This window comes from Amblyomma mixtum, chromosome 2 (genome assembly GCF_055824585.1).
Source record: "Amblyomma mixtum isolate Tamu chromosome 2, ASM5582458v1, whole genome shotgun sequence".
Classification (NCBI taxonomy): Eukaryota; Metazoa; Arthropoda; class Arachnida; order Ixodida; family Ixodidae; genus Amblyomma; species Amblyomma mixtum.
Window position 1 is genome coordinate 305,961,481 of NC_143013.1, and position 17,735 is coordinate 305,979,215.

A 17,735-nucleotide genomic window follows, 5' to 3' on the forward strand; every position below is an offset into this window, starting at 1 on the left:
TCCGCTCGTGCCGAACCCGTCTCCCCTAGTCCGATCGGCTCTGGTGGCTTTCGGCTTAATACGTGCGCTGAGCTCTCTTTGTTGGGGGCGTTTGGCGATAAACCTTCGTCGTCGGGACACCAAAGGCGGCCTGTGCGCTTTGCAGTCATTCTGAAGCGACAGTTCAGTTCAGTTTAGTTTACTTCACCGCAAATCAAATGCATGTCTATTAGGCTAAAAGCTGCTGAAACAACTTGAATAAAGCCCAGGAGACCAGCACATGACAGTACAATTTTAAAACAGGATATATTTGTAAGAAATGTAGCATCAAAATTGCAAATGAATAAACAAGTGTGTATTCCTTCCTTGTTTCGTAACACCTTCACCCCCCCCCCCCCCCTCCCGATCTCCAACACCCTAAAAAAAAAAATCGCGATTTCCCGAGTAGCACCTTTAACTCCGCAATTTCTTCCCGTTCCTCATTGACCACGGGCGACGCATCGTGCGAGGATGTAGCTCTCTAATTGACTCCTGCTGTACATTTACACGAGCACGAGGCAAACGTACTAGACGACCATATCACCGCCGGGCCCTGGGTCGTCGCTGATGTGCCGTCTCGTTTAGCCTGCACATACAGCGATGCCTCCGGTCATCCACTTCCTCCTCTCCCGCCCCGCGGCTGCAGCGGCGGCGGTCCGCTTCTCGTAAGCGGGGCGCGCCGCGAAGAACGTTTCGGGGGACGCGCCGGACGCAGTAGGCCCACTTTCTCCACCGCCGAGCCCCCCTCGGAGTGCGATGCGGACATGCGCTGGCCGAGATTGTTTCTTCATGCTCTGGGTCACTTGCTCGGCTTGCCCGCTCTGGGCCTGGCCTGGCCTGGTCTACTCCGAAGCGTGTAGAGCTTCAAGTGGTGGTACAGAAACACCGCTAGCACCTTTCCGCACCTGTCGTCCGGACGACATCATTTTCGCCCCTTCCAGACGATTCGCCTTCCGGCTTTCATCGACGATAATTCGCAACAGAGTAGCTAGCGCAGCTACGTGACCTTTCGTCCAGCGCCGCAAGCAGCCTTTGGGACCATTTGAGCACGGCTGCCACAACTTCCGTTTCTTCTCCACGGACTTGCCCTTTGCTTCAGTTCAATCCCTTGCAGTGTCTCTGAAGAGGCATAGCGGATTCCATAGCCGCAAAAGGGGACTTGGTGGTTACCTATTAAATTTGGCCAACAGCAAGTGAGTCTGTTGTGCTGCAGAAGATGTGCTACTGGAGATTGAAGGAAGAGAAAGATGAATGTAAAGGACCGAATGACCAAGATCTTCGTATAACGGCGACCTCAGTGGTCGTCAGTTGCGAAGCCCATTTGTGAGGCCACAGAAGCAACTAAATATACCTGAGCTTGGTTTATACAATCGCAGCAAGTTATTAATGAAACCGGTTAAGTGTGCTTTAACCAGGAAGCATAATTGTGAAAATTGCTTTTTCTGGACCAAGGACAATGACAGAAAATGTATCCGCCGTATGGTCATTTAGGATGTCACACTTGAAAGGACGGTTTAAGATAAACTCAATTTGTAAGCATGTCTATATTTGTGTGGGTGTGTGCACGCATGTATGTAACAAATTGCGCAGTGTTGTGACCTTAAAGCTCCATGGCAAGCACAAGACCTGTCCATTGCATGTTGCGGGGGCTCTCGTTTAGCTTCTCACAGCTCTATTACTCTGTGCACTAATTATCACTTCAAAGGCACCGAAAATCGCGATAAAGCAAGGCTGAGCTGTTATCACATCATTTCGAACACAGTGAAACCTATAGTTTCTTCTTACAACACAATTCACACTTCGCAAGTGCAGATTTACGTAACGCACAACACACCTCGCAACTCGTGCGACGTAATTATACGGGGTTATGATGTACGCAATTAATCACTCCAGCATATGCGGTGACACAATCAGGTATTAACTTCTTCGGCCACGCAGTTATCGCTAACCGTCTGAAACGCAGCCGGCACGCCCGCGGCTAGTAAGAAAAAAACTCAGGGGAAAAGAAAGCAGAAAGAAAATGTCTCGATGACAAAACGCGAAACACGCACGTGCGCGTGCCGAGCGTGTGGCGCCATCTATCGGCGTCTCTCGCATCCTATTTGGAGCTGGCGAGGCTCTCCCGTCTGCCCCTGTCCGGTTTATCCGGCGTAGTTCCTGTGCCCACGCGGCGCCTAACCGGATAGCGAGACAGCTGAGACCACGTGGGTCAGCTCTCCCTCGCTATGCAGAGATTTGACCGGGGAGACCTTCGGAGAGGCCCAAGTGACCGCCCAATCGGCCTTTGCCAACTGGCATCGGCCGGACGCGGCGCACTGTATCGTTAAAAGCGTGCAGCATAGTGCGAGCTGTAGCTGGCGTCTAGCCAATCAGAAGCTGATTTATCAATACTAACAGCGCTTAACAATGGCTCCTGATTGTCTGGGTGCTTTAAAATTGTATCGTTTGCTATCCTCATGGGTTGTCGGCTGTCGATGGCCTGTTCTACGTTCGAGGCCTGATTGGCTGGTACTGCAACTGTAGCTTCCGCGGCGCTGCACGGTTTTGGTGGGACGAGCCGCGAGCAACGCCCGAGATTCTCACGCTACCGTCGGGTGCCCACCACAAGACCCGCAATTACTCCGCCAAACTGCTCGTCACCGTTCGGTGGCCTCCTCGCTCTAGCGTGGGTGCGAAGTACTACATGACGCTGTACCGCTGTATCGCATTGCACGGCGCGCCGCGCGTTGTTTTCCCTCGCGATCGGCTCTCCCGGCGTAGGCGCTGTCCGCCCACCGTTAGTTCGCTGCCGCACCGTTGCGAACGCGATGTGACGCGTGCAGTTGCCCCGGGCACTGCACACGTTCCCTTGCAAGTTTCTTTAAGCAATGCGTGCTTCCCGCTAGCGCCCTTTATTGGCATTGCCGCGAGCCGTCGACGCTTGCGAACTTCTGGCGGAAGCAAATAAAAAGTCAGATATCAAGAAGGTGCATGCGGATCGGCATGAGTAATCTGGACAGTTACCTTGTGCAGCCAGTAGCTTAAGGCGCAAAAGGGCGCTCCTCAGGTTTTTATTATATTTTAATACGAGTTCCTGCATCATTCGAGTCCGCACAGTACGAAAGCTTCAGATTGCGCTTCGTACAGTGTAAGAAGGGATGATAGCCTAGGGCTGTAGCCTGAAGTCCATATAGTTCTCTCAAAATGATTTGGCCTCTGCAATGCCGAGTTCATTCTCTAGCGCCTTTTCAACAACTTCTTTCCGGCATTTTCTTCCGTTATAGTGCCCGTTGCTTGGCAGCCTTTCCCTAAAGATGCCTTTCCTATCACGCTTTCCAAAATGCATCCCAAAGACCCTTTTTCACCAACACCCACTCCCCTCTTTAGCCGGCGGAACGATACATGCTAAACCTGAAGCGTAAGTCAAGCACAGACTGCCTTTGTCCTAACGCTCGATCAATCGCTGGTATCAGTCGTCTTAAGTTCGTCCGAAAGACACTGCGTCGTTTATATCACTATCTGAATTTTTTTTTATTTTGCCTTCGTTAAATCGGTTACCAGGGTAACGCCAGCCAGGCTTTTCGCTCCGACGACATCCGACATCGCTTAGCAACGCCGGCCTTAATCAACGCCGCAAAGCAAGCATTGTTCATTTGAAACCAATTCAAAAGCTGAATCAACAAAAAAATACGAAGGACAAACTGTCACTGAACTAAAATAATTGCTGGCGGTTGAGCATTCTTAGCTGCTGATGTAACACTTTTATTAAAACAGCCTTTATATTACGCGTTTCTAAGCACAAAATATTGTGCGAAAGCGCAGTTTTTTGTAGGTGAATACCATCGCCACGTACCTCAAAGCGCGATTGAAGTTTCAACTGAGCCAGGGAGCCAGTTCTGCGCGTCTTCAACTTTTACATCGTCAGTGTCAATATACCTAATGTTTAACACGAGGCGTGTTCGGTTGCAGGGCTAGCCTAGTGCTCTCGCGCATCGGCGACGCCAACACATCGGCTTCGCAGGCCGCTGCGCGAGAGCACTGCTGCGCGAGATCAGCTTCGTAGCGGCCTGCAAAGCTGATCTGTCATTTATTTACTTGTCATTTAGTCATTTTATCAACAAATCATTTATTTTAAATTTATTTGTTAATTTCACTTCGCACAAACCCACAAACACTGCAAGCATACAAACACCACAAGCATACAAATATCGCAAGGTTTTGCTCGAGGTTGACCTACCGTAATACTGATTTATCACTAAAACACCAACAGTTCTCTTACAGTAAAGCAAGCATGCTCTCGTGGCGATGGCTTAACCGGAAATTATTTTTCCAGGGTGGCTGAAAATGGCCAAGAATTCGCAAAAAAAAAAGGGGGGGGGGGGGATGCAGCTGAACACGAAATCTTGCCCTATAAGGCCAGTTGGTCCCACCATTCTTCCTTTCGTTGCATTGCTCTCGTTATCAAAACGTACCACTACCCGGCTTATTGGTAACGCAACGAAGTGAATGCCAATGGATGCGTTCCATTCGCATATTCTGATACGGTTCCGCTCGTGGTTAGATGAAGGAAGCAGATTCAGTTCAGTGTAAACAGTCTTGGTGGCGCTGGCACTGTGCCTCTGCCCGGGAGGCTTTCTCGGTGGCATCTTGGCGGCGCAGACACTTCACATTATTTTATGTTTCGCGCAAATCCGCTGCAATGTATGCCCGCATTACCGAGTGTCGCAATCGTCCTGTGAGTTTTTTTTTTATTTTTCACTGCTCTGTGCAGAAAGATTGGTTTATTGATTTATTGGGGTTTAACGTCCCAAAGCGGCTGAGGCTATGAGAGACGCCGTAGTGAAGGGCTCCGGAAATTTCGACCACCTGAGGTTCTTTAACGTGCACTGACATCGCACAGCACACGGGCCTCTAGAATTTCGCCTTCAAGAAATCCAGCCGCCGCGGCCGGGATCGAACCCGCGTCTTTCGGGCCAGCAGCCGAGTGCCGTAGCCACTGAGCCACCGCGACGGGGCGTGTGCAAAAAGAGAAGGACGTGAGTGAAGAGAACACCAGGCACGTGCGAGATCGAATGTTTTCGTCTTTCTCATCTCCACAAATGAGTGCGTTGTTTAACGCCAGGCTCGAGCAAGTTCGTATCTCTCTGCGGCTATTTGATATGGTTACGCCGCCACAGCTGCTGTCGCAGCTCAACCCACAAACCGGCCAGTAACAGCTGTGCTCTAAAAACTTCAAAATGGAGTCTATATATTGTCTATAGACAGTCTATAGGGATGCGAGGTGAGGAAGGGGCGGGGGGGAGTGCGCAAAGGAAAGGAAGTTTTTAACAAATGTCTTCAAAACTAATTTCAGGCGTCAAACCTGACGCCTGTGTGGGCTCCCACCTGAATGTGTGGTCCCCAGCAACCTGCGAGCTCAGAAAATGCCGGGCGATAGCGAGATAAGTGTTCTTGCAGCAAATTGTCTGAATGAGTCAAGTAACAATTTAAAAGTACCATTCATCTACTTCCCTAAATGTGGCACTCCGCTTCCCAAAAAAAGCATCTCATATTGCGGAGACATGAATTAAAATCGGTAATTATCTCCAATAACTTCGGAACCACGGGCAGAAAAAATTGCTGAGGCTCAGCTTGGCTAAGCCTGGGGAATGCGAAGCATATTAGTGGCTAGGCTTGGTAATACATGGCTTTCCTTGGTTGAATACTTGGTCATTTTAATACAACCACTAGAAGCCTTCGTCGTGGGGGAAGACAACGGCATGGCTACAGCGGAACGCCGACTAACCCCGAGACGCGGGTTGGGTGAGCGCCTGGATTGCCACGGAAGCCGCGTCTGCCTGCCCGGTGGAGCGAGCGTTTCACCTACACCGAGTGTGAACGCGCGTTCGAAATGCGCGGGAATGCGCGGGTGTGACGGCTAGGGGTCCCACGGCGACGGCGCGAGGTGGAGGCCGGCTCTCTCATCCGATGTCACGTGGTGTGACGTCACGGTGTCACGTGGTGTGACGTCACGGTGTCACGTGGGGGTCCCACGGCGACGGCGTGAGTGGTAGCTCTAGCAATATGCTTCGCATAAAAGGAAAAAGTGAAAGCTGCAGATGGTGTTGTAGTGAATGATCAGCTTTCTTTGCAAGCTAAAATGAAACAGAAATTAAAGGCACTGCCACAAGAAAGTTCACAGTCACGCATTGCATGTACTCATGAAGAATTTAAAAACAAGATACTCACTCGAGTGCGTTCAAGCTGAGAAGAAGGTAATGCTTAACCCTAGCAGTATTCAGCCTCCGAATGTCACGTTTTTGTCATTTTTATATATATTTATTAGTGTCAGCCTCATCTTAAATATACGGGTACAATGAGAGAGTCTATGAAAATAAATTCGCAGGTAGGCACTGGGCTGAAACTTTCTACCAGACTGCACAGATGAAAGGCCGCTCATAACTAGAAGTTAGAGACAGCGAACAATGCGCTTTGTCCTGAGCAGCAGCTTGGTTAAATATAAATGGCTAAGATAGTGACGAAGAAAGTGCTTCAAACTACCTTGTCTTCTTCATTGTTATTTTCTCACATTTCCTTTTTCTGTTCCGATACGAAACATGCTGGCGCGTGATTAGCGGAAGCTTGAGATACCACGAACTGACAGCCTCTCCTCACCTCCCCCCCCCCCCCCCCCCCCCCGTTCCCTCCATTCCAACACTAAATACGCGGGATGAACAATTAAGGGGACTTCTTTAATAAAGGAACGCGTCCGTAATTTGTTTAATCGATCCCTCCCTGCAGAGAGGATGAAGCGGGCACGGAAAGTGCCAGCCGTTAGCACGACGCGAACGCAACGCTCTCGTATCTAGGGGTTCACTTCTAGCGACGCCAGCTTGGCTCGTTCGAAGCGAGGCCAGCTTCGCGTCGCGCCTGAAGCGCCTTCCTCTATTTATTTTCTGTTGCTTCTTTCGCAAGCAGTGAAATGAGCGTTCCTTTCCCCCATCTTCCCAAAGAACGCGCACCGTTCAGAGGGAAGATGAGGAAGAAGCGGAAAAGGGCCCCGGAACGATCCTCTCCGCACGATTAACTCCGCGCAGGTCGGCGGCAGTGGCGAACCGAAGCATGCAAAGCCGCGCACCCCAGCAGCGAGTATTAAAAACCGGTGACAGCGCTGCTGGGATACGGGTTTGTGTCGCTTCGCTTAGTAAGGCTCTCCCCGCTCCGCCTTGTGCCTACCACCGCTATATACACAGGCCGCTTCGACCACTTTGGTCGGCGCGAGCCTCCGCGAAAAGCAGACGTGACGAACACGCGCGCGCCGCGCAGCCAATACCTTCGGTTGCTCATCGCTCAGGCGGGGCGGACGTCATAATCAATGGTGTGGCGGGAAGCAGCCCGCGCAAAGACTGCGCGCGCTAGCACACTCTCGGCGCCCCGACCAAGACATAATTTGTCACGCTGAGGCGCCATCTGTCGGGGAAACCATTAGTCAAAGAGCGTCATTACCGAGGACGCTTGATTAGCCGACGCTTCCCGGAGCGGCGCCTGGGCTCCGGCCCGAGCGAACGTCGCCCGACCCTCCCTTTCTTCTCTGCCTGCCGGCCCGCCGGCCGTCTCAGCGCGCGGCAGTAATATTGGCGTCGCCACCTACCGAGAACTTTATCCGTTGCTGCGATCGAGAGTGGATCGCGGCTGTCTGGCATGCCATCGATAAGGGGAGGCCCTCGCTCACGCTACCCTGGCCTCGGGCTCGGCGGCTCTCTTCTGTGGACTGCTGGTCAGAGACCACCCTCTGTGGAGTATGGGAGCACAGAAAATCTCCTTTTCTAATGTTTAGCTCTCCTCGCGAGAACGCCAACATTGCAGGTTCTGAAGGAGGCGCAAACCTCCTTTCGAACCTGCACATCGCTACTTTGAGATACAAGGTATTCGAAGAATGGTGATGGTTCGCATGCTAAGTGCCTACCCCCGAATCAGAATATATTACAGCTTTTAAGTAATAAAAGAGGAGCCAATAAAGCATCACTTTAATAACAAATGTGCTGCATAATTATGCAACGCTTGCGTGAGTAATGACTTGGTTACTTCTCTCAGAAAATCTGCTAATGCGCATCGCATGTGTACGCCTGTCTTTGCACGGAAAGATACTCATTTTCAGATAACAAGAAAAGAGATAAGGCGTGTGCGCGAGCAGTTGTAAAAAATAGATTACAGAATCAAAATTTTGTGGCTCATGCCGCTCTAGAGAGCCTGACAATAACGAACGTTTCTCAGTCGCGGCTGAAAAACGGCCAAAAATGTTCTTGCAATGCAGCGCGTTCCCTCGTACAAGTACTCTTCACGGCTGTGCATTCAGCCAGCCACAAATAAGCCATGACATGAGCAAGAAGCATTGATTACAAATCTGTCTGTTCTCCGGTGACGGCTAAAGACAGATGCGGCCCCTATTTTACAGACAATACATTTGTATCATCAGTGACGTAAACATTGCGTTCCCCTGAGAAGCGTGCACCACCTTAGGCCCATGTTTGTAAAGGTGAAGTTACCTCAAACTGTGCAGAAAAGCTGTCTTGAGGGCAGGGATGGGGGACACTAAAAGGACTCTGTGGCTCCCAAACTCTTTTTTACAATATAAAAGTTTTCACCACCACCACCACTAAAAGGACATTGCTTAGGAAAGCTGATGAGGTGTTCTAGTAACGAAAAAGAATCTAGGCTGCGATAAGATAAGAGCGAAGAGTTTTTTTTTTCATTGCTGAGAAGCGATGGCGTTTAAAAGAAGAGGATGAAGGTTAAAGTCAGAAAGAATGAGAAATACATTGCGTGAAATCGACTACCATGCGCTAGGCACAAGCTACAAGACGCGTTAAAACTCACGTGGAGTCGCGATAAGTGCTATGTGCAGCAATCAAGAGATTATCAGAGCTTCCTCCATGATGCAATGGGAACCGTGTGGTAAGTAAAGTTGTGCATCTATCTGCGAATTGAAATGGCATGGCTTTGTGCGATATGTATGACAAGGCATGCATTTCCTACGAAGAGAGCATCGCACACAGGTCACCACCTGTGCGTTACATAACTCAGTGAGTGTGACTGTTCCTGATGCTCAAATCTAACTGTATCTGCACCATGTCTTTTTCGTGCAGATAATGAATAGGGCTCGTCAAAACGCGAATCGTTTGGTTGGTGAACAAGACTCAGGCGCTTCATTATTGCTAAAGCCAAGCCTGTAGAATTGTAAGTTCGTGTTTGTGAAACTGCTCTAAAACTACAGATTAAATTTCTCATCAGGGATCTCAGCCGGAGACTTCCGCATAGGGTGTGAAGCTGCCAGTACAAGACAAATCCTGTGCTGGTTCAGTTGCTGAATGTTAACCGTAACTAGGAAGTTAGCGATAACTAACACAGCAAATATTACATAGGGAGCACGTTTTAGTTCCCAAAATCTTGTACTTCCAGCTTCGAAGACCACGTTGTTTGCTTTTATTTCAAATACAAAATGGAGAAAAATATACAGGTCACGCATTATAAAAACAAGCTGCATTTTATCAAAACAGCAATACAACTTCTTAGAAGACTAGGTTAGCTTTGTTGTGTGAACTGCACGATTGCTCTAAATCTGCCTTAGGGATCGGCTTATTTTCCTTTACTCTCTTTTCTTCTCTTTTTTTATTCTTTCAAGTTTTGGTTGTTCCCATTGCGGGCGCTCAATACACCTCATAAGAATTGGTTAGGTCAGCTTCCGAGGGCTCCTATTTCTACCTGCCCGTAAAATGGTAGCAAAAGCTACAAGAAGAGTAGGAAAGAATATTAATAGAAAGCAAGCACGTCAGCAAGGCACAAGCCCGCTTTGTATAAGTTTTCACCCGCGAGAATTCGGCCTGCGACAGAAAGTCCGTCCTGTGTCTCTGTCTGCAATATGTCTTTCCCGTTGCGAAAGCAAGAGATAAACCGACTGCAGCATGAGTTGTCAGCTTTTCGGAACGTTTTGCACATTTTATTTAAACCGTATAGGCAGCGGTTGTTTTCAGCGAAGATCGGCATCGTTGCTGGTGACAGTTTTTGCGTCGCGTTCTTCCGAAATGATCGATCCTCGGTTCCACCGCATTCGTTTTTCTGCATCATGGCATCGCCATCGTTTTCGCTGCTCGCTGCATCCGAGACAGGGTCCGGCACACGATTCCCCTCTCCCTATCCCCTCTACTACCCCCCCCCCCCCTCCCCACTTGCTTCCTCTCGTCTGCGCGCGACAGGTCACCGCGCTCACCAATTCATTCGTTTTGCTGCCCCGCATAAGTTCAATTTCTGGTCAAGAAAGTAGTTACACTCTGAAGGAAACTAAAGTGCCGATTCCATAGCACACTGACACTTCAAGTTACGCTCAACACTGCTGGGTTGTCGAGGGTAATTATTAGCTCCCAGTTACGGACTTCATTGCAGCTTAATCAGTTGTTTCCAGGTTTGCTACCGGGCTGATTCCGGGCAATATTGAAGAATGTCTCTTAAGGAATGCCTCTTAAAATAACACATGGCCAGCTCAGCTCGCTATGTAACCGGACATGCTCGCTAGTGCAAACTGCAGCTCTATCCAGCAGCTTCGTTACCGGGATAGTAGATTCTTCAAACGTGAATGTGTGTATCTCATGCGCGAATTCAATATAGCTGTTAGTAGCACCAAGCGCGATTAAAAAAGCATGCAATATTACATATCGGGTGTTATGACCAATAAAATAAACTTTAAATATAAGTAAAGCGACTACCAAAGGTTTCCTAAGTTTCTGCCACGATGGTCAAGCAGCGTGAAAAGCGTTAGCACTTAAGCCTGCACTCACCAATTTTGTCGTTGTCTGGCTGCAGCCTCTTTCAAACGCTGCACCTGCCACTGTGGGCAGGTGGCAACCTGGCCATCGGATTGTGAGCACCCGGCTGACAGGCTTTATGGAAAACTCTGAAAAGTGCGTTAGCACTTAAGCCCATACTCAGCGATTTCGTCGATCTTTGAAACCTGCTTGACCTTGAAGCAACCTAGGTGGGTCACATGGGTCATGTGATCTTGTGACGTCATCACAACCTGCCAACCGGATTATAAGCAAACAGGGCGCTTGTCAAGTGAGAGTTCAGTTAATGATTGGTCGCGAGAGGTTGCGCAAGTGTAACACGGGTCACACCGGTGGCAGCACCTGCCATTGCAGGGCAGTGGCGCATCTCTTAACCGCTGCACCACTGCCCCAGGAGTATTACGAGGACTCCCAGCGACCTACAAATGTAAAGTAGAGAAGCTTGAGAAAAGAGACTACAACCGAAGCCGAAGTGATAACCGAAGTGTTCACGCACCTCATTCGCATTGGCGCAACCACGCTAAATCATCCGTCTTTTCTTTTTTTTTTTGTGATGGCGCCACACTTTCCTACCTGCTTCCTGTGCTCCGACCGCAAGGCGGTTCTTGTGATTGGTGCGCCTACGAACTAGCTATTTTTTTCGCCAAGCCTCTTTCAACAAGCCTGTTCTACCCTGTTCGCTTCTTTTAGTTAACTACCTTCGATAGAATAGTGGTGCGGGCGAGGTTTTCTTCGTTTCCTTAACCTACTACCTGTAGTTCTTAACGTTAATCTTTTGTTCTAAACTCACGCTTGTAGCCCCGCATTCCACGTTAGGTGGGGCTATACGCTGTGCTTCTTGTTATTTGAAAGCCATTGCTTTCCATTAAAAACCAAAGTAAATGATTTGCTTACGCTTTAACAGAAAAGCTTTTTCTTAATTGTTACTTTTCAGTGACGATTGCGAACTTTGTGTCAGTGCGCAACAGTTCGCCTACAGACAAAAGATATCACCACAATAGAAAGCCTAACTCCTCGTTTGCGCAGTCTGTTGCTTTGCTAAGAGTCACGTTATACGTGCAATGTGAACTTGAACCCTGCAGAACCACATAGTAGCGTTATCTACGTTGACTTTCTTCGGAATGAAGGCGTATAAGTGATATTTGTACTGTTGTACTGCTTAACTGAGGCTGTGCACCATGCATCTCACAAATACATCGTCATTTTTACAGTTCTTGTGCTTCCTCGCCTTGTTAGTGCCGTGGTTCCATTTGAGACACGAGCGAGAGTGCTGCCAAAACATTTAACGCAGCGTTTTTGGAATCCAGCAAGCTCGCGCTTTGCGAAAAAATGCCTCTACTGTGAATCTGCTTCCCCCGTCAGCCCCCCCCCCCCCCACCCCTTTTGCCTCATTTCTCTGTGACCTTAAAGAAAATAAGCATATGAAAAATCTCAAAACTATGGCGCGAATGAATACGAAGACATGTGAGTGTTAAAAGACTGACAAACGTTCATGTGTATCGTGTCTCATTGATGTAATCATCTTCATCTGCGCTATAAATTTTGAAGTCATTTCACATCAAAAAAAGAGACTGATGTATACTACCTCCTGGCGGACATCGTAGCAAACTCCTCCCTGAACCAGACGTTTCTGCATTTTACATTTGTTTACATTCTATCGCTGCGAACTGGAATCGAACCATTATATTTGTGCCTGATAGGAAACCACCTTAGCGGTTGGGCCAGATGGTTGAGGGTAAAAGAAAAAAAACGACGAAATATGGAGTATATCAGTGTCGTTCCTAAACACATGTATTATGCTGTGTTGTATTAAAACAAACGTGAGAGTAAGCGAGTGAGCTCTGTCTTTCTCAGGGGAGAGCAAGCAAAAACTCCAAATGGTTTGATAATAATTCAACGGACGGTGCTGAGCCCGTTCAACGCAAAGAAAAACAAGGGAAAGACAAACGACGCATTATTCTTTTTCAACCCACGCAGCCGACAGTAGCAGACCCGTGTTAGAGGCCGTATAACACGGCTGTAAGAAGAAACGCGAACAGGAAAAAACGAAATCGAGCGGGCGGGAGAACGCTCCCCAGGCTTCAGACGTGACCGGCCGCCGCGCTCCCCGCATCCCGACCGGCACCGGCAAGCTGGCTTCTCCGCCCACAAACTCAACGTGCGGGAAAGCGTGCTTACGAGATCGTTGGAAGCGGCTGGCGACTTGCTTGCGCTGCTGCGCGGAGTGGGAGACGCGGCACCCAGCGCGAGCGAAAACATCCCTAGTCGAAGCGGGTGGGGAGAGTGGGGAGGGTGGGGAAGAGAAAGTTCGTGGCGGTGGCCGCAGTAGCGGTGAACGCGGCAGCGCGTCCGCTCAACTGTGCGCTCGCGTTGCCTACGCGACCGGATGGGAGCACTAAGCGGCAAAGAAAAGCCGGGTTTGGCCCTTGGTTTCCCCAAACAGTTGCCAGTTTTCTGGTGAGAGGGGGCGGGAGGAACGTTTCCCACCAGCGACTCTCGCGTTGTTCAATCCTGCGTGCCGGGGAAAAACACCACGACAACCCTTGTCGAGGGCATCCGCTGTGCCCTGCCTATAAAGATCTGCTCCGCGCCTCGGCAAGCGACGAGGCGGCGTGGTCCTCGGATGAGTTTCGTCCCTAATCGATGGTTTGAGAGAGAAACAGCCCACCGCCGAGTACGCTTGACAGGGCGCGAGCGTTGTGACGCTGCTGCTGCTGTTGCTGCTGCAGCATGAGCCGAGCGTTGATTAAGGCCAAACTGGAGCTCCACCGGAGGCACTGTGACGAGAACGGCGGTGGCGCTTCGCTGCCGGGTCAGTACGCGATTGGCCGCTAAACACCGCTCACAGCGCTTCCCCGCACCCGCGCGCGCGAGGCGCGAACAGCGCAACGGTTTGGGCAACGTGGCGGTGTCTCCCTCCCCTTCTCCCCGCTCGGCGTTTAGGGAACGGGGGAAGCGCGCCGAGGAGACGGGCAGGTGACGCGCGCGCCTCGCGTCGCGAAAAGGGGGTTGAGGCGGGAGTCTGCCCCCACCCCCTAATGGAGCGGTAAGGCTCCTTAATTGAGGTTCGGTTCGCTGCCTCGGCCGTGGGAAAAAGGCGCTAATGAAAAGCCGGGGCGTGGCGCCAAAACCGCCCCCGGAATCGGGCGCCCCCGCCGCGGTCACGCCCCGCAGCGCGCCCCCGCCGCCGCTTCCCCGTTCGCGCACGCGCGTTTTCCCGCTGATAAATGAGTCCAATTAGCGACCCCGCCGGGAGACCCGGGATTTTTTTAACGCCGCACAGCTTTTTGCCCCGGGAAATCAATTTCTGCAAACGCTGCTCCCTCACCCCTGCTGTTTCTCTCGCTCTCCCCGCTTCCCTGTGTCTCTCGGAAGAGCGCCCCGCCGACCTAGTGGACGGCTTGAGGGGGACTGAATATGCGCGACATGGAGAGAGCGGCGCATATTCGGTCTCTACATCCGGGTCACCCTAGTTTTCGGGACACCGCTGAGGTGTCACGGTTGTCCACCATATCATGTCCTACAAAACTTTTGAATACTGGAACATCATGAGCTACTGTTATGGAAACACCGAAGGCAACGGTTCATTCCTCCGATGCGCAGCAAAACCTTTCTTTTAAAGCTTTTCCATCGCATGCCTCGAGTAGCTAAAACTACCATAAAAAACCAATAAGGAACGTTTTTGACGATAGCAAAAACATTAATTGCAAAAAAAATGCAGGCCTGCCGAGGGGAGATCTGCAGATATTTTGATTGTTATAGTGAAACCTTACAATCTGTGAAAATAATGCGCTCATAAGCTATTCCTCGTTGAAAAATGCTTTTATCCAGAATTGCTGGGAATGATCTGGCCAAAACCATAGATCTTGCGTTATAGATCTAACGACGGCATCGTATTCTTACGTTAGCCGGCAACGCGGAGGACCGACAAAGGTGCTGAGTTCGATCCCTCGAGAGTACGCCGAGGACCCTCCCTCTCTTGACCTCTCCTCATCCCTCTCTCTCTATACAAGCACACTGTTACCTCTGTTACCACGGGCGGTGTGTTTACCCTGAATACAACTGCCGCTTCGCTTCCTGAATTTCAGTATAATTAGAAACATCCGTATCAGTGCTCTCTAAATCAGAATTTTGTTCTAGGCTATGCGGTTCATTGTTAGAAAAGATTAGTCCAGCGCTCCCAAACAAGGACACGAGAAAACACATAACAAAGAACGGGCGCTGTGCTGTGTTTTGTAGCTCTCTGGATACCAGTGTAATGCCGTCCACGCTGCAACCGCCGCCAAACAGATACCGAGCCCGCGAAAGCTAACTAAAGTGGAGCCTTAGTGCGCAGACCGTGGCTATTCCTTGCGAAAGCCAAGTCAATTTCTCAAACAGCGTCACGATAAAAAAAAAATCAATTTCGTGCACTTCTCTGTTTTTATGCTTGGGCCACTTGTATCCTTATGAAACTGTACAATGTATTAATTGCTAGCCGCATGAGGTGGTAATTACACGCCGCGCGATTCTATCGAGCTATGGGCTGGCAGCCGCCGGACCACTGTCGCTCTTCGCGTCGCTCAGATACTCGGTATTAAGAATATTTCGCTCATTGCTTGAAAGCAGCTCGCGAGACTGGCCAATAGCAAAAGGCTTTGCGGGTACGTGACTTCCAATATAGCTGTTCTGCGATTGAAGTTTGTTTTTCTATCGCGGCTTTGATGAAGAAGCTGCTTTGTTCGCTTCGTCTGAGCCAATCATCAAAATAGTTCAGTGATACATCAAAAGCTTGGTAGGAATAACGTAACAAAAATGGCTGTTGTGGCATGTATGCTATTAATTATTATGGAAGGGTGTAAGCGGAGGAAAGTCTCACTTCTTGCATGTCTTGGAACCGCAAAATGCAGTTTGGCAGCAGTGCGTCCCTTCCAAAAGCGTGGCTTTTTGAGATTGTTGGTGCACGATCATAGTGAGAGAATATAGCGCAGAGTAGGACAGGACACAAGAAGAAAAGAACAACACGAGCTCTCGTGTTGTTCGTTTCTTCTTGTGTCCTGTCCTAATATGCACTATACTCTTGCGCTATGCTCCTTTACGAATTCAGTGCATTACCAAAAGAATTTCGCGATCGCTTTATCTCACTCTGTGCTTTTTAATCTTAGCCAAAACGGGGTACTGGTGCAGTTATACTCCCCTGATGACGCAACCTTGAATCGGCCCCGGAAGGAAGCGGCGGCAACAAAGCAACTCTGAAAACGCGCCGCTGCTTCACCAAGTCTCATTGCTTCGTGCCGTCGCGTCGCGAGGAACATCGCTTCATAAGGTTACCGCTTTAAAGAAACTTAGTACTTATGTCATAACGAGCCCCTCTTTACCCTACCGTTTGTCTGCTTTGTACAGTGTGTATTGTTTTGATTGGTCGTATTTGCGTGCGAAAACGACAAAGTTTAAACACCCTTTTTGACTCTTCGACCATGTCTGTTATCGAAGTGACACAAAACATTTACTGCAGTTACAATAGTTATAGTAGCCACATGCACCTCAAAGGATGCCCTTCAGCCAATGGCATCGACCGGTTCTCGTGACGTCACGGGTGATTCCATTTCAAGAAGGCACCTGCCAGCCACCTGCGATGCCACGCTGGTGGATGAACCGCGTCGTCATGATAAATCGTCTGCGCCATTGGTTAGAGGGTCTCCTTTGGGATATGTGCCGCTTCGTTTTTATTTGTATCCGACTAAAGTAAAATGAGAAAAAAATGCTACTCGCACAAGTCAGGATCCAGGTCGGTTGGCTTGTATGAGCCGCTGCCAATGGCTCACTATTGCAGTGCAACTTTCGACATAAAACGCTGCCCTTACAGTAGCTAGTCCTTTTTGAATCGTGCCTAATTTGCTGACAGAACATCCAAGCAGATGAGCATAGCATGTGCTGAAACTTCCATTGCTTCCAGATTGCTTTATGTGCGACGAAACAAATGCAGAAACGCTTTTAGAAAATACAACCTTATGAAACACAGCTCTATGAGAGACGTACCTGCAGCGCGAACAAAACAACCACATCGGGAAAGAACACACTCAAGACACGGACAAACACTGAACTCACAACTGTGAGTTGTGAGTGCAACGTTTGTGTCTTGAGTGTGTTCTTTTCCTATGTGGTTGTTTTGTTCGTGCTGCAGGTACGTCTAAGCTAAGCAACCAACTTGCCCAAATGTTCGTTTTACTAAAGCTCTGTGAAAACCATAGAAACTAATAAAGAGCAATATTAAGGGTTACTTGTAGTTTATTTAGCTATCTTGCAGTAGTTAGCAATTTCAGTTCAGTTTGTAAATCAAGTTGCAATCATTAGGCCTCAGCATTAAACGAAAACTTAGTCCAGCGAAGGACTACATGGACGCAATTTCACCACTCTTTTCCGCAAACACCCTCGCCCTCTCACCTCCACGGTCCCTCTACGCACGATCCTCAGAAATTCAAGTGACGACAGATGTATCAGTCAGGCTGCTAACTTTTACAGCCATCATCGACTAATAGCATGTGCTAAAAACATGCAGAATGTGAAATGTGCACCAACATATTAATAATTTGTTTTAATCTGGAGTGCGCAGAGATATACACTTTGATGAACTTCGCTGGACTTGCAAAGCTGAGGAATGGCCCGAGCACACACTGCATAAATTTTCACGCTTGATACACAGCATGTTTCAATGTCGCATTCGCGATGTTTCCCTTGATATTTTTATTGCATTTGCTATCTTTATTTACGGTTCAAAATTTTATTTTCAGCAGAACGAATTCCTAACAACGGCTAGTTATTCAACTCTGTTCATTTTCTTTTTACCGAAGCAGATTGAGTTTAGCAACTTCCGAACACATGTTTGTTTCGAATCTATTTAAAACCATCGAATAATATTCTCTTATTCTCGAATAAGAGGTT

General features: G+C 49.1%; 1 protein-coding gene across 3 annotated transcripts in view; it reads right to left on the minus strand.

The window, feature by feature from the left end:
- LOC149364804 (uncharacterized) overlaps positions 1-17,735 on the minus strand; it is a 227,313-nt gene that overhangs the window by 128,776 nt on the left and 80,802 nt on the right. The window contains exon 1 of one of the 3 annotated variants that reach the window (XM_089574737.1): positions 7,628-7,720. The exons of 1 other annotated variant lie outside the window; for it this stretch is intronic. In XM_089574737.1, the coding sequence (XP_089430863.1) occupies positions 7,628-7,679 (52 nt within the window). In that variant the 5' untranslated portion in view covers positions 7,680-7,720. Of the gene's footprint in view, positions 1-7,627; positions 7,721-17,735 lie in introns of those variants that run through there. One more of the 3 variants, XM_089574736.1, reaches the window with a different exon arrangement.